General features: G+C 44.2%; 1 protein-coding gene across 2 annotated transcripts in view; it reads left to right on the forward strand.

Annotated features, from left to right (window-relative positions):
• The window catches only part of Prdm2 (PR/SET domain 2), a 105447-nt gene that overhangs the window by 24858 nt on the left and 64762 nt on the right, over nt 1–15827 (forward strand). For both annotated transcript variants that reach the window (XM_032895066.1, XM_032895061.1), the window contains exons 3-4: nt 7099–7213; nt 8806–8909. In XM_032895066.1, coding sequence (XP_032750957.1) covers nt 7099–7213; nt 8806–8909 — 219 coding nt within the window. The remainder of the gene's footprint in view (nt 1–7098; nt 7214–8805; nt 8910–15827) is intronic.

The following is a 15827-nucleotide window of genomic DNA, read 5'->3' on the forward strand; positions in this document are numbered from 1 at the left end:
CTTTCTACTTTGACGACATTGATACATGGATTCCTCTGCCTCTGTCATGGCTTCTAATAGAAGGACCTATTTCTCCCTTGTGTCTGTTTCTGTTTCGTGCTGGGATAGTAGCATCTTAAGTCCTCTACTTCCATGAACTCTTTCTGCACGTCCAGGAATCCATGTACTCTTCATCTATCCCTTTGTGTCTTGAAGCTGACCTTTGCTCATTTGTTCATAGCCCTCCCTTTTCTGTGTCTCCTATCCTGGACAAGACACTAGAGAGAGGAGTGCATGCCTTAAACCTGATCTTGTTTGACACACCAGCCAGTAAGGGCTCGCTAAACACCAGCCCCAGGAAGTCTTGCAGGGGAGGAAAGTGGAGACAGACTTGGGGCCTGCTGATCCTGGTGCAGTGTACAGGCTGCAGTACAAATGTAAATTGGCACCTTTAGGTGCTGGTTGTGGTGTGAGGCGTGGCTTCTTCCCTGGGCCTGGCAATGGAGAAGGGGAACTCTCTTGTTGCCTTGTTTCTCCTGGGGCATACTGCAGCTCTGAGGAAAGATCGCTATGCTTAGGACTCTGAAACACTGCAGTGCATCCTAGAATGTTCTAGTTTGTTCTCTCAGATTAGTGGCATCACCTTGGAATCCTACATCGTGCCATGTTCCTTTTGTCTCTCAGCTTTCCCAGTGGTGGCACTCACATAGCTGTAGGGGCTATCAAAAGTGGGATTGGTTTGCTTTAGGTTGCAGGGTTCAATCACAAGTCAGAAAGACCTCAGAAACTCAGTATTCACACATCTTGTCGGCTGTCAGAATGATGTATAACTCTAGAATAATTCGCTTTCCACACCAAATATTAAAGATGCCAGACAATCTCTTGGTGTTATTATGAGTGAGTCTGACTTTATGAACCCCAGAAACGTTGGAGCAATAGGGACCATCTGGGTTTTATCTGACTGCAGTGTTACACTGTGTAGTGTGGAAAGTGATTCTTTCTTACTGCAGTGTGGCCTGGTATCTGAAATCCAGATCAGAGCTTCACCGCTGGGCTTGGGTCACCTAGCTCTGCCGTACACTGGCTGTGACTGTGACTCTGTAAAGTAGGGGCCCAAAAGTACCTCTTACAGGATGCTGTAACACAGTGGGTGAGTGAGATGACCAGTGGGTGATGAGTGAGTGGGTGGGTGCGTGAGATGACGAGTGGGTGGGTGAGTGAGTGGGTAGGTGAGAGGGTGGGTGAGTGAGTGTGAGTGGGTGAGTTAGAGAGTGGGTGATGGGTGGTGAGTGAGTGGGTGATGAGTGAGTGGGTGGGTGGGTGAGTTAGAGAGTGGGTGATGGGTGATGAGGAGTGAGTGGGTGGGTGGAGGAGGAGTGGGTGAGTGGGTGGGAGGGTGGGTGGTGTGGGGTGGAGGGGTGAGGAGGAGTGGGTGGGTGGGGTGGGTGGGTGGGTGGGTGGGGGGTGGGGGTGGGTGGGTGGGGGAGGGGCTGGAGGGTGGGCTGGAGGGAGGGAAGGAGGGTGGGTGGGGTGGTGGGTGGGTGGGGTGGGTGTGGGTGGGTGGGGGGTGGGGAGGAGTAAGGAGGAGTGGGTGGGAGTGGGTGGGTGAGTGAGGGGTGAGTGGGTGGGTGGAGTGGGGGGTGAGGGGTGGGTGAGTGGGTGGGTGAGTGGAGTGAGGAGTGGGTGGGTGGTGAGGCAGTCTGTGCTTGGATGGTCCTGATCTTTTCCAAACACTGTTGAGTTCACTGCCTGTGTGGTCGCTGTGATAATTAAATGAAGGAATGTTCATAAACACTGAGCACACATCTCGACTCAGATGGAAAAGTGAATCTTATCTCCCCTCAGGTCCGTCCCCATCAGTCTAACATGAGTAAGTCACTGGGGCAGGGGACAGATGGCAGGGGAAAGCATGTCGTTCTGCACAGTTTCCAGTGAGGGCAGACCTGGAGTATCACATTTCAAAGGTTTGGTTGTGTCAGCAGTGGGGACAGAGGCTCCTCATAGGTGGGCTTCATGAGCAGGTAGCTGGCAGGTGTTAACAAACCTTTGTTTCCTTCCATTCAGCACAATGCCAGCCTGCAACGGCACTCAGGAAGTATTTGTTAATGATTGAATGAAGAAGGGAGAGCTTGTGACCATCAGTTGGGGACAACTGGATCTCTTTGGTTTGAGGGAGTAGAAGTTGAGGGCTTCAGATTGACAAATATCAGTGGTTGAAACTCAGTAACTCACTAACTTACTTACCACATTAAACTTCAGACTTGCCGTCCCAATTGGCATGTTTGGAGTGAGTCTTCATTATAGGAAAGCAGAAAGATCTTGAACGACTTCCCTCTAGAACATAGAGGTCTCATTTAAAAACCTAAAGCAGGGACATACCTATCTTGAGCAGCAGCAAGGACAGACAGATAGACAGACACTTTAGGCCTGAGAGTCTAAGGAAGCACTGGTTGCTTGCTGAGCACATCTCTCTGTGTGGTTGTCTCTTTGCCTTTAGCTCCGTGCTGGAGGGCGCTGTTCTCCAGGCTCGCTTACCTCTGGCTGTTCCTGCCTTGGCTCCGGCTGTCTCTCTGCGTTCACCAGGCTCCTTCCTAGTCAGGATGTGGTTCCTACGATTGCTGTTTGCATTTTGTCACACTTGAAGCCTAGTACATTTTCTCCAGCGTGGCACCTGGACTCCAGTCCCCTTACTGCTCATCTTCTACACTTGGTTTGGATTCTGGGCATGGGGCTTTGTTTAGATTTGATCTTTTGACGTTCCTCACTTCAGAGAGGCATTGTTGGGGCAACCGGGATGCCCAGAAGAGACTCAGAAATATATCAATGCATTAATTTTGAGTAGATAGATATTGTAGTTTCTTTTAGATTAAGACTGGAAAGAGAAACAGTTGTGATTGTTTCACGTAAGAACCAAGGCAGGTCAGTTCAGAGTATGAAAATCTATCTATATTGTCTAAGTAAATGTAGAAAAAGAGTCTAACTTATAAATGCTTCAGGGGACAACTTTTAAAAAAATATTCTTTTGCTCCAAAGGTTTATTTCTAACTTGCTTATTTCTAAAATTGTATTTTCTAATAAAAAGGACTTTTGTGTAGTAAGCCTCAGTATTCATGGCTTCTGCTCCTCTGGACTTCACCAAGTTCAGATTGAAAACGTATTTGGAAGGTAAACTTGCCTCTGCATTGGCCTGTGCTCTCCAAATAATAAGGATACCATGCACTTACATAGCGTTTAACCTTCACTGGGCAGATTAACGGATATGACAGATGTCTATTCATAGAAGGAACTCCAGCACTTTTGGACTTCGTTACTATAGACTTGTGGCTGTGAGTGGGAGGAGTCCTGCTCCTGGACCAGTTGGGGGACAACTGCATCAGCCCTGTGGATTATCTATTATAAATTCAAGACAAGAACTTCTGGCATAAAATATATTCTTAACAGTGACCCTGCTAGTTGAGGTGTGTCTTCTGTCTTAAGAGAGGGAAGCTGATGGTGGTGGAGTGCTGGCTCAGCATTCATGATCTGGGTTTCGTTCCCAGCACATACAAGGCAGCTCACGACTGTCTGTAATTCTAGTTCCCAGCACACACAAGGCAGCTCACGACTGTCTGTAATTCTAGTTCTGGGGCATCCGGCATCTTCTGGCCTCTGCACAAAGCACACATGAGGTGCATTTGTATACATGTAGGCAAACACACACACACACACACACACACACAGAGAGAGAGAGAGAGAGAGAGAGAGAGAGAGAGAGAGAGAGAGAGAGAGAGAGAGAGAGAGAGAGATTGGTTTGGTTTGGTTTGGTTTGGTTTGGTTTGGTTTGGCTTTAGAGTTTCTCCGTTAGCCCTGGTTGTTTTGGAGCTCTGTCTGTAGACCAGGCTGGCCTTGAGCTCTTAGAGATCTGCCTACCTCTGCCTCCTTCCCGAGTGTGTGCCACTACTGCCCAGCACAAATATTTTTTTAAAAAAATGTTGCATTAGTCATTTTATAGAGAATCATATCCTTATTCAACTATGTAAATGCAGCAAGTATTTTGACTCTCCAACAGTGGGAATGAGAGACACTGAGTGTGTCTGCTGTGGTCTCACAGGAATGCACAGTTCAAAGCATAACTATACAAATAGTTATGAAAAATTTCCTAAGAACTTTAAAAGAGAAACAGGGGAAGAGGGGGTGGTTGAATGCCTTCCATTTCTCAAGCCATTGCTTTTCTAAGAATGTGTTGAGCAGTTTGCAGCCATGGAGATGTTCCAGCAATTAGGCAGATGGGAGGGGAGAAGCCATGGCTGACAGTTTCTAGAGTGTTCTGCTGTGAATTTAGTTGCATCTTATTTTCACTGAAGACAACTACAGTAAACAGAAAAAAGAGCGTCTGCTAGAAAGATGAGCCCACATTAAAAATGATGGTTGAGTCTAGTTGTGGTGTCTCATCCTCCACATCCCAGTGCATCAGTGGCTGAGGTGGGAAGATCTTGAGTCAAGGCTACTTAGTAAGACCAAGAGCAAACCCAAACATACGACACATCCTGGGTAAGTGGTTGACCCAGAACAGCCCCTCTCTACCCCACACCACAAGAAGCTCTGCCGAGGTCTTTCATATTTACAGGTGTTTCGGGAGTTTTAGTACATGTCTCCATTGAAGCCACACATTTCCTGTGGAAGATCAGCCTTGCCTTGGGTACCTCCTGCTGCTATTCCCCTGAGTCTGGAGATTGAGGGGCAGAGGGTCTCAGATGATTACAATGGAGACCCACAATGACTATGGATTTGGGCTTTACAGTTAAACTAGTGTTCAGAGTCAACTGAGCAACCTACACCACTTTTCTAAGCTGCAGTTTCTTAGAGGGGTGTGTGTGTGTGTGTGTGTGTGTGTGTGTGTGTGTGTGTGTGTGTGTGTGTGTGCGCGTGTGTGTGTGTCTGTGTGTGTGTGTGGTTTATTTGTCTCTGTTTGCATCTGTGTATCTGTGTTGTGTATGTCTGTGTGTGTGTGTGTGGTTTATTTGTCTCTGTGTGTGTGTGTATCTATATTGTGTATGTCTGTGTCTGTGTGTGTTGCGTATGTCTGTGTGTGTGTTGTGTATGTCTGTGTCTGTGTGTGTGTTGTGTGTGTCTGTGTCTGTGTGTGTGTTGTGTGTGTCTGTGGGTGTCTGTGTGTGTGTGTGTGTGTGTGTGTGTGTGTGTGTGTGTGTGTGTGTCTGTAGAGGCTACCTCTTGGGGAGGGTAGGCAAACCACAGCTGAGGAAAGGGAAGAAGGCTTTCACTGATAATTCTACGTGGCCAGCCCTACACACTCATAATTCTGGCTAATATTTATTGGTGTTATTTTATTAGTGCCAGAGGTTAATCACATAATAGGATATTATCAGGTCAGTACTTTTTCCCTTTTGGCAGAAAAAGCTTATTTATTTTTCCAAATATCCAGCTTCTGTATTAAAGTATTTTAAATGGGAATCCCATATATAGAAGTGAGAAATGTCTGTTTATTGATATTTTTAGCTAATTAGAAGTACAGGAAGCTATTTCCTGGGGGCAATTTGAAACTTCTACTTTTAGAAAGTATGTGGGGATTTTGTTGGGAAAAGTCAGAGCAGAAGAAAATGTGCTTCTGAGGTGAGCACACTGGTGTGCTAGCTCAGCCTTGCCCCAGACATGATACCTCTGTAGGTGTTCTCTTGGGCTTTCGGACCCCAAGCCAGCCAGGGGACAGCCCATGATGATTGGAATTGTTGGAATTGATCTATTTCTTTTTTAATATTGAGATTCAGGCATTTTTGAGTTTGGATGGCTTGTTTTTATTGTTTGCTTTTGTTTTGGTGCCTAACGTTTTGTTACTGTTTGTGAGACAGGGTGTTTCTGTCTGCCTGGAACTTGATGTGTAGGACAGACTGGCCTTGAGCTCACAGTGATACTCCTGCCTCTGTCACTCAGTGCTGGGATTAAAGGCATGCTCCACCAAGACTGGCACACACTTACGTTATTGTGGTTTAGTGGCTAAGAGCACTGACTGCTCTTCCAGAGGTCCTGAGTTCAAATCTCAGCAACTACATGGTGGCTCACAACCATTTGTAATGAGATCTGATGCCTTCTTCTGGTGTGTCTGAAGACAGCTACAGTGTACTCATATAGAATGAATAAATAAATCTTTTAGAAAAAAAGAATTACAAGTGCTTCAGGCCCAGCAGTGGCGACACATGCCTTTAATCCCATCACTTGAAAGGAAGAGACAGGTAGATCTCTGAGTTTGGGGCCAACTTGGTTTACATAGTGAATTCCAGGACACTCTAGGGTATATATAGAGACCCCTGTCTTGAAAAACAGACAGACAAAAAAAAAATTAAAAATGCTTCCTTGCTGTAGGAAAATTAGTCTTTTTAGTTTTCAGTTTGATTTGGAAATTATTCTGAAAGCTACATCCTGGTTTTCCTTGTTGATACCAGTATCCTTATTCCTTACATAAACATCTAATACTAATCTTATTTTTAAGATTCTGATGAATTACAGCCTAAGTTTTGAGATGTAATTGTATAATGTTTTCTATTTCCTGTCAACCCTGAGATACTGTGGTCTTTGCTGTCTGATATACAGCAGTTGGCTATTGCTTCTTGGAAAGTGAGTGACTCTTGCCACTGGAAGTGAGGGCTAATGGTGAGCTGTCACTCTCTATGTAATGTCCAACCTGCTCAGGCTGCTCGAGGGATACAGGAGGGAGGCAGCATCTGATTGGTCAGATGGCTTTCATGGAGTGTGCCAAAACTACTCTTTTACGGCTGTAGTGTTGCTGCTAGTAGCCTTTGATTAGAGACAGGCGTGATCGTGCTCTGCTGCCCGGTTCTGTTAGAGCCCCGTTAGAGAGCACTGAGTGCTAAGGACTTACATGTTTTGAAACTGGATATAGGTGGCTGGAGCAGAACAGACCTGGCTTGCAGGTTGCTCGTGTTTCATTACGAGGCTCAGCAAATGACACAACAACTGCAGACCTGTTCCAGTCTGCTTTGTGTACTCCAGTTTCAGTTCTCGTATTTGCTTATTGGATAAGAAACTAAAGAGCAATGCAAAGCAAAATAAAAAACACTCGGTTTCCTTGCTTTTGCTATGACCCTTCTGCTGTTTGTCTTGCAGAACACTGAGTCTGTGGCAGCCACTGAGACTCTGGCTGAGGTGCCTGAACATGTGCTTCGAGGACTTCCAGAGGAAGTAAGACTTTTCCCATCTGCGGTCGACAAGACTCGGATTGGTGAGTGCTCTTGTTGCGGGAATCAGGCAGCAAAGAGTAGGCTGCTTTCTGGGAGAGCAGGGATCATGCTAGGTAGACATCATGTGCCCCCTCCCCCCCCAAAAAAAAAAAAGAAAAGAAAAGAAGGGAAAGGTTGAGTCTCACTGAAAAGATGTGGTGTGTATGCACTTTCCGCATGAGAATCCAGGGTGGACATGGGTTATAGAAAGGAAACCAGGGGTTGGGGATTTAGCTCAGTGGTAGAGCGCTTGAGCGCAAGGCCCTGGGTTCGGTCCCCAGCTCTGAAAAAAAGAAAAAAGAAAAAAAAAAAAAAGAAAGAAAGGAAACCAGCTTCCACCTACATATTCTGTCCTTGGTCGTATGTTCCAGTGTGCCCTCCTCTGCATCACCATGGGCCTCATCCCACAGAGTGGGTGGTTTCCTCTGCTTTCCCTGAGCCTTGAGTGTGATTACATTATCACATTTATTTCCTTACTTTTCATTGACTTTACAACTGTTCCTGTTACTGATAGTCTGCCTTGCCCATTGTCTCACCATTCTCACTTAAGTAGGTATTTGAATGAATGATGGAAGCTGGCTGAATTTCTTGTTGAGCATACAAGCTTGTTTGTATTTGATTTTTGTCTGTGATGTAAGTTTTAGATAGAACATTAAGAGTAAGTTGTAAAGATCCTGTAAGAACACACTCCTGAATAGATCACACTTCTATCCTTGTGTCATTTAGACATTCTTCTGGTGAGTGTTGTCATTCTGACCTGCACTTTTTCTGATTCTCTTGGGGTCCTTATACTGTTTAGTTGAACAGAAGTGGCCGTCTCACAGGTTAACTGATGGTTGGTGTTTATAGATGCAGTTCCTAGCTGACTTGTGGTGGGAGTGGAGTGTGTATATCCTAGCCACATACATCGGGGTGAGCCTCCACCTCCCGGTCTGTGTATGAGGGAACCTGTCCAGAGTGCGATTCTTCTGACTGAGGGCTCCTGCCGTTCCACTGACTGCGACTTGATTGACTCGCTGTACTTTCTGATAGGTTTTGTCAATCTGAACCTTGGGGAGCCAAGACATCGCATGGACTATGTTTCAGAAAGCTAATGAGAGGAAACGGCTTTCCACTGTGATGAAGGGAATCAGCTTCAAAAGTATTCATTTATAAATCCCAAGTCCTAACCATTATAAGAGCATTATAAGAACCACTTTTGTTTAGTAAGGACAGTTCGAGATGTGTAGAAAGACAGAATGAAGAATTTGAATTATTTGTAGTTTTATTCCATTCATATTTTTCTCTCATGTTAATTTTCAAGTGTTTATGATTATACTACATATGGTCTATTTTACATATAAAAGTTAATATAAACTTTTAAAAAGTTGTAATCAATGCAGATTCTTTACAGACTATTCAGAAGATATCCAGGGGCACACAGAAGGGAACAGAATCCGCTGGAGGACTTTATTGGTTTGATTGAACTTAATACAGTCACTTTGCTGTTAGGCAACCTAGCTTTTTAATTGTTTCGTAAAACTGAATGGCATTAATGCTTTCGATATTTAAAATATCCACATTACATTATAAAAATACTGGTTTTATTTTCTAGGTGTCTGGGCTACTAAACCAATTTTAAAAGGGAAAAAGTTTGGGCCATTTGTTGGTGATAAGAAGAAGAGATCCCAGGTTAGGAATAATGTGTACATGTGGGAGGTAAGAGAGTTTCAAGCATTTTAAAGAGCCCACTCCCTGTTCTCCCAGGATCTGATGTTTTGAATTTAAAACAATCATTTAAATATGTTCTTTAAAAGTTAAATATTTTTGTTAAAGAGAAAATTACTTTTCTGGGTAGACTGTTTTGTGTGTGTGTGTGTGTGTGTGTGTGTGTGTGTGTGTGTGTGTGTGTGTGTGTGTGTTTTTTTTTAAATTTTTTTTTCCATCTTTGTTAACTTGAGTATTTCTTATTTACATTTCGATTGTTATTCCCCTTCCCGGTTCCCAGGCCAACATCCCCCTAACCCTTCCCCCTCCTTCTCTATCGGTATTCCCCTCCCTCCCCCCCCCCTTACCCCCCCCCCCCCCACAAACACCTTCCCTGGGGTTCAGTCTTGGCAGGACCAAGGGCTGCCCCTTCCACTGGTGCTCTTACTAGGCTATCCACTGCTACCTATGAGGTTGGAGCCCAGGGTCAGTCCATGCATAGTCTTTAGGTAGTGGCTTAGTCCCTGGAAGCTCTGGTTGGTTGGCGTGTGTGTAGTTTGAAGCTGCTCCATTGTCCTTGATGGTAAATGGCACATCTATGTTTTGTATTCCTTGTTCAGGGTATTTTGCCTTGTACCTAAGATCTTGACTTCCTCTGTCATTTATGAGTGACACAGATACACCATAAAATTACTCCAAAGGCTGCAAAGAGCAGTATTGGATTCCTCTCTGCATGTCAGAAAGCAGCGTCTATGTCCCTGGAATATCCAGAGGTAGACATATAGAGCACACGACACATTAACATTGAACGTTAATTTTACTTCACACTTCTCCTTCATATATTCTCAACAACCCTGGAGGAAAAAGCAGGGAAGTGGCAGCCTTTTATAGAAGCTTTCAGTAAAGGGGGAGATGCCTTTGCTCTCCAGGTCCAGGGCAGATGTAGTCAGAGCCACATGTCTCCTGGGAACAGTGGGGCAGGTTCTTCTAGATTGCCTGGGCCAAATTCTGCTTCTGCATGAGTTTCCTGACTTAATACATGTACTGTGAAGCCTTCCACTTAAAGAGTGGGGAATTGAAAACATTTCATTAGGGCACTTGTGTTCTTGGGTTTTGCATGGGATTCTGAAGGTCAGTCAGTGCCCTGGGAAGCACCTCAGGGAATGACTCCTTTCCAAGTACCATTCTGAGTGAGAAGGAGTCATATCTGTTGCATACTTGCTGACATATAAAAGCTGACAGTGAAATGTGTGGGCACATACCGCCCAAGAATCTCAGAGCATCAGGGGAGGGGCGTTCTTAAGGCCGTGAAGGCTATAGCTTGATCTGACAGCTTCATCATTGAATTTGTTTCTTATGAGTCAGCTTTTTCCGATAGTATCTGACTGCGAACTCTGGGGGCTTTGGGAAACAAGAATTTACAAGTTCGTCAAAAGCTAACAGGCATGCTTGACCTGTGAGGAATGTCGGGGAATCCCATGCTCATTTATGATGTATGTATAGTGCCAAGTAGAACAGACGCCATCACTAGTAAAGGGGAGGCAGCGGCACCTTCCATGCAGTGTAACACTTTATATCGGACATGCCGTGTAAACCACCTCTCAAGTTCCATGAGCATTATCCTCTGCATTCAGATTCATGCAGTCAGCTAAAAACTGTGATTTACAGCTGAGAACAACTCATTTTCCTCTCCACGCAACATCCTAGTGCTGAGAATTTAAAACTTCACATATATAGGCTTCAGTTTGTAACTCATCGTGAAAGTATCGCTTCTGTTCAGTCAGGCTCAAGTTTACATCTTGTTCTTGTGCAGACTGACGATTCCTTACGAGGAGGAAAAGTCAGAATCTCTTTCACTTAGTTCTCATATCTGAAAGGGCTTTTTATTTTTAAAAAATGTTGAAATAGGATATAGATGACATAGGTGTATATACATGGGTCTGGCAAAGTATCAAGAATACTAATTATAATGGGCATATTTGTTAAAAATAAATTGAAAAAGTAAAATAGTTCCTATTTATTGATTTTACCCAGACTTGTATCAGAAAGTCTCTTCCTAGTATAGAGTTTGTCATCAGAACCGCATCTTGGTGATTGCTCTTCCATCAAAGCCCCTTAAGTTCTGCTTAAAATACCTCAGCAGTGGAATCTTACATCCCCAACTAGTAGACCATTGTGTGCTCACCGAACACAGTGCCAAATTGCCTTTCTTGAGCCCTTGACTGCCTGATTCCTTAAGTCCTCCAAGGTTTCACTGAAAGCATTCACATTCCTCTTAATCCAGAGAAAGATGAAGAATGCCCAGAGTGAGTTCACAAAGTAGGTTCTCCAGAGAGAGGAGAGCATGCTTTGATCTGCTTTAAGCCGGGCTGTGGGGACCTGACATTTCATATTGTCTGTAGCACTTCTTTTGACCATCCTGGTATGTTGAGCAATATCAGAATTTTGAAACCATCCCTGATAAAAAGTTCTCCCCTCCCATTTAAAGGCAGAGTCTTGCTTTGCAGCCTAGGTTGGCTTTGAACTAGGATCCATTTACTTCTACCTCCCATGTGCTGGAATTTCAAGCACGGGCTACTATATGCCTGGAGCTGATAAAAAGCCTTTCAAGTTTTGGGCTCATGTGGTTGCTAGTGAACAGATTTCTTTTAAAAAAATTCTGAGTAAGATTTATTTTAATAATCCTTTCAGAATAGATTATTTTATTTTGCTTTTATTGCTTTGAAACACAGCCTTGGTTGTAAGTTAGCCTCAAATTCAAACTCCTCCTGCCTTAGCCTCCTGGGTGCTGATAACACAGGTACACACCACTGTTTTAGCTCTTAATTAGATTTAGTTTTAGAACAGTGTTAGGTTCAGGGGAGAATTGATTGGAAAGTGGGAATGTTTCTGTTTCAGTTTATTTTGTTCTGCTGTGATAAAGTACCACAGCCTGCTTAATGTTCAGAAGCTTATCGTGAAGGCTGAGAGGGCCAAGAACAGAGAGCTCTGTATATCTGATGAGGGCTTCGTTATCTGTTATAGCATGGGGAAAGCATTACAGATCAAGGCAGAGCCGGAGAGGAAAGATGGAGCCTGAAACCCTTTTAAACCTGCACTCACTCTTCCATCCACAGAGCCAGAACCACCACAACCTGAACACCCCATTATGCCCCGTGTCTCACAGTACATGAATGTGGAAGCCATTTCTACCCAGTTTACCCTGCATACCCACAGGTTTTCCACCCATCAATATCTCAGGTATGCAGTACATAATCCCTTCTTCAGTGCAGGGATTCATGATGTGTGCCCCTGGCCCAGTTATAAGCCTTAAAAATTTAAACAGTGCTAGCAGTGGGCCTCACCGGGTGAAGGTGCTGCCCCCCAAGCCTGATGACCTGAAATCCACTGCTGATCCCACATGGTGGAAGGAGAAAACTGACGCTCCCAAGTTGTTCTCTGACTTTACACACACACACACACACACACACACACACACACACACGTGCGCACACGTGTAATTAGAAAACAGAAAAGAAAACTGTGTGCTTACCATGAGCTGTAATAATATGAGAGTATATAGAAAGATCACGCAAAGGTAAAGCTCGCCTGAACTCCTAGCACCCAGGATCTCTAAGCACATTCTTCTACCTCTGCTAAGCTGGGAGGAATTGCTTCGCTGAGAATCCCCTGTCGACCAGGCTGCCTTTTCTTGGCCTGGTGCCTCTCCTGTCTTGTCTCTTCAACACTAGTACCCGTTCCCACACTGTGCGTAGGAGTGTATCATGCTTGTTTACACCCAATGCCACAGGACTGTCTGTGTCAGGGGTCAGGTACTTTATGGTTGCCTTTTTTTTTTTTTTTTTTGGTGGCTGCTCATAAGGCTGCCATCCATGATTGCCTTCTGTTGAACATAAATGGCTTTAATCTTTAGCTGAGTGTGTACAGTTCTTCCAAGAATAAACTCGCTGTACTTGAAATATTCTGACTTGTCTGATATTTTCCTTGAGGAACATTCCTAGAAATGTAAATGTTTAGTCAAAAGTTATGTAAACTTCTGTACATTTTTGGTCAGTTTTGCCCAAAAGCCCTTGGAAATATTATAAGACTAACAAGAGTATATTTTTTTCTAGGCCTTTGAAAGTTAGTATTACTTACCTTTTTAATAACCTTTTAAAAAATCTATTCTTTTATGTGACTGATTACTGCTGCTAATGCATTTCGATCATCCTGGCGATACATTTTCATCTAGAAGACAGAGGGAAGAGGTAGAACTGCTTATCAATAGAAATTGATACAGAAATGATCACTGCATAGTGAGAAGATCTTAATACAGTTTTTTAAGGAGCAAAACCCTTTTCTTATTTAGAACTGTGAATAATTGTTAGTGTGTGAGCTCGATAGATAGTGTTTGCTGTGTCCTTATAATCGGATGTCACTGGAGTTTCTGCAGAGCCTGGTTTCAGAAAGTGTTAGTCATGCTCACTGCTCTTGTCCAGCTGTAGAACACTGTAGGAAAAGTTGTGTCTAGATCTAACTTACACCCTGTGTTTTAAAGCTCCAAAACTAAGAAGCATCTTCATGGTTTTAAACAGTGTGGCACATGAAGATACCGTGAAATTCAAATGTCAGCTAATGAGGAAAGTTCTATTGGTACACAGCCACATCCATTTGTCTGTTGTCTATGGAGTCGAACAGTGGCAACATTCTTATAGCTAGTGAGGCCAAAAAAGTACTTTTAATAAATGTCAGTGTTGTGCTTATATGTGTGCCCGAGCAGCACGTGAATGCCGTGCCTGCAGAAGCCATGAGAGGGTGTCAGATCTCCTTGGAACTCGAGTTGCAGACAGTCGTGAGCCACTGTGTGGGTGCTAGGAACTGACCCGGGTCCTCTGGAAGAGCGTCTTAACTCCTGTGCCATATTTCCTGTCCTCCCAAATACCTTGGCATTACTGTATGGAAAGCTTGCTGTGTCTTGGCCGTGTGAGGAAGGAGCCGGAGGAGTGAATGTGAAGGTGTGGTGTTTCTGGTTTACCCAGTAGGGTACAGCAGTATGAAGAACTTGGTTCTTCAACGGTAGAAATGGTTGTCATAGTGACAGCAGAGCCAGGTACCTGCTATTTGAAGAGTTTCACAATTGTTGAGGGTATTGAAGTAGAGAAGGATTAAATAAATTTTCAAACAGTTTAACTTTTACTAAGATTAGCATCTTAATATAGCACATTTTCCCCATCGGGAGTTTATTTATTCACTCATTTAATGTCTCTTCGTTAGGCTTTTCCTGTGTGTTTCCCAGCATTGATCTTGGCATAGAAACATGTGCTTCTATCCTGGCTTTATGTCATAGAGGTTGTTGGTCTGGAGTGCGAGACTCAGGCAGATGATAAGTCCGGATTCCTAGTGGCTCCTCGAGGACTTCACGCTGCTATACCTGGAGGCAAAACCAGACCAAGCCTCTGGGTTGCCGTCAGTATTCTTCCTAAGTATTTTGTAATGTGGGTCCTGTGTGTCATCACTATGACAGGATGCCAAAGATGGGTTATCTGAAGTTAGAAAGTTTTGTTTTGGCTCACAGGTTTATGAGCGACCATCCACAATTGGGCAGTTCTGCAGCATGGGCCTCTGGTAACATGGCGAATCCTGGTAGGAGCACATGTAGGAGACAAAGTTTTCTCAGCCTGGAGCAGAAACAGAGGGACAGTCAGGGTCCTACAGCCCCTTCTGAGAGTGTGGTACCTAAGGACCTTCCTTCCACCAGACCACATCTTGAAGGTCCATTACTCCTCGGTAGCATTTCACAGGGACTGGAGAGATGGTTCGTGGTTAAGAGCTCATATTGACGTTGCGAGAACTGAGAGTCCATTCCAGTAACTCCAGCTCCAGGGCATCTGACACCTGCCTTCTTTGGGCGCCAGCATTCACGGGCATATCCACACCTTCCCCGTAGACGGAAACACATACAAATATATTTTTAGAATTTCAATATCAAAACCGTAATATTTATAGGTTATGTTGTAGACTGGTACCAATCACATTCTCATGCCAGTTCCTCATTAACAAGCTGAAGCTCAATACAAGGAAGAACACTACATACTTTATTTTTTTATTGGATATTTTATTTGTTTACATTTCAAATGTTATCCCCTTTCCTGGTTTCCCCTCTGGTTATCCCCTATCCCATCTTCCCTTCCCCTGCTTCTATGAGGGTGCTCCCCTATCCACTTCCTCCACCCCGTCCTGACATTCCCCTACACTGGGGCATCGAGTCTTCCCAGGAACAAGGGCCTCTCCTCTCATTGCTGCCTGACAAGGCCATCCTCTGTTACATATGCAGCTGGAGCCATGGGTCTGTCCATGCATACTCTTGGGATAATGGTTTAGTCTCTGGGAACTCTGGGGGTCTGGTTTGTTGATATTGTTGTTCTTCCTATGGGTTGCAAACCCCTTCAGTTCCTAAAGTTTTTTTTTTTTTTTTTTTTTTCCTAATCTCTCCATTGGGAACCCTGTGTTCAGTCTAATGGTTGGCTGCGAGCATCTGCCTCTGTATTTGTCAGGCTCTGGAAGAGCCTCTCAGGAGACAGCTATATCAGGCTCCTGTCAGCATGCACTTCTTGGCATCCACAATTGTGTCTCGGTTTGGTGTCTATATATGGGATGGATCCCCCAGGTGAGGCAGTCTCTGGCTGGCCTTTCCTTCAGTCTCTGCTCCACACTTTGTCTCTGTATTTCTTCCATTGAATATTTTGTTCCCCCTTCTAAGAGAGACTGAAGCCTCCACACTTCCTTCTTCTTGAGCTTCCTGTGGTCTGTGAATTGTATCTTGGGTATTCTGAGCTTTTGGGCTATTATCCACTTATCAGTGAGTACATAGCATGTATGTTCTTTTGTGATTGGGTTACCTCACTCAGGATATTTTTTTTAGTTCCATTCATTTGCTTATGAATTTCATGA

Source organism: Rattus rattus, chromosome 1 (genome assembly GCF_011064425.1).
Source record: "Rattus rattus isolate New Zealand chromosome 1, Rrattus_CSIRO_v1, whole genome shotgun sequence".
NCBI lineage: Eukaryota > Metazoa > Chordata > Mammalia > Rodentia > Muridae > Rattus > Rattus rattus.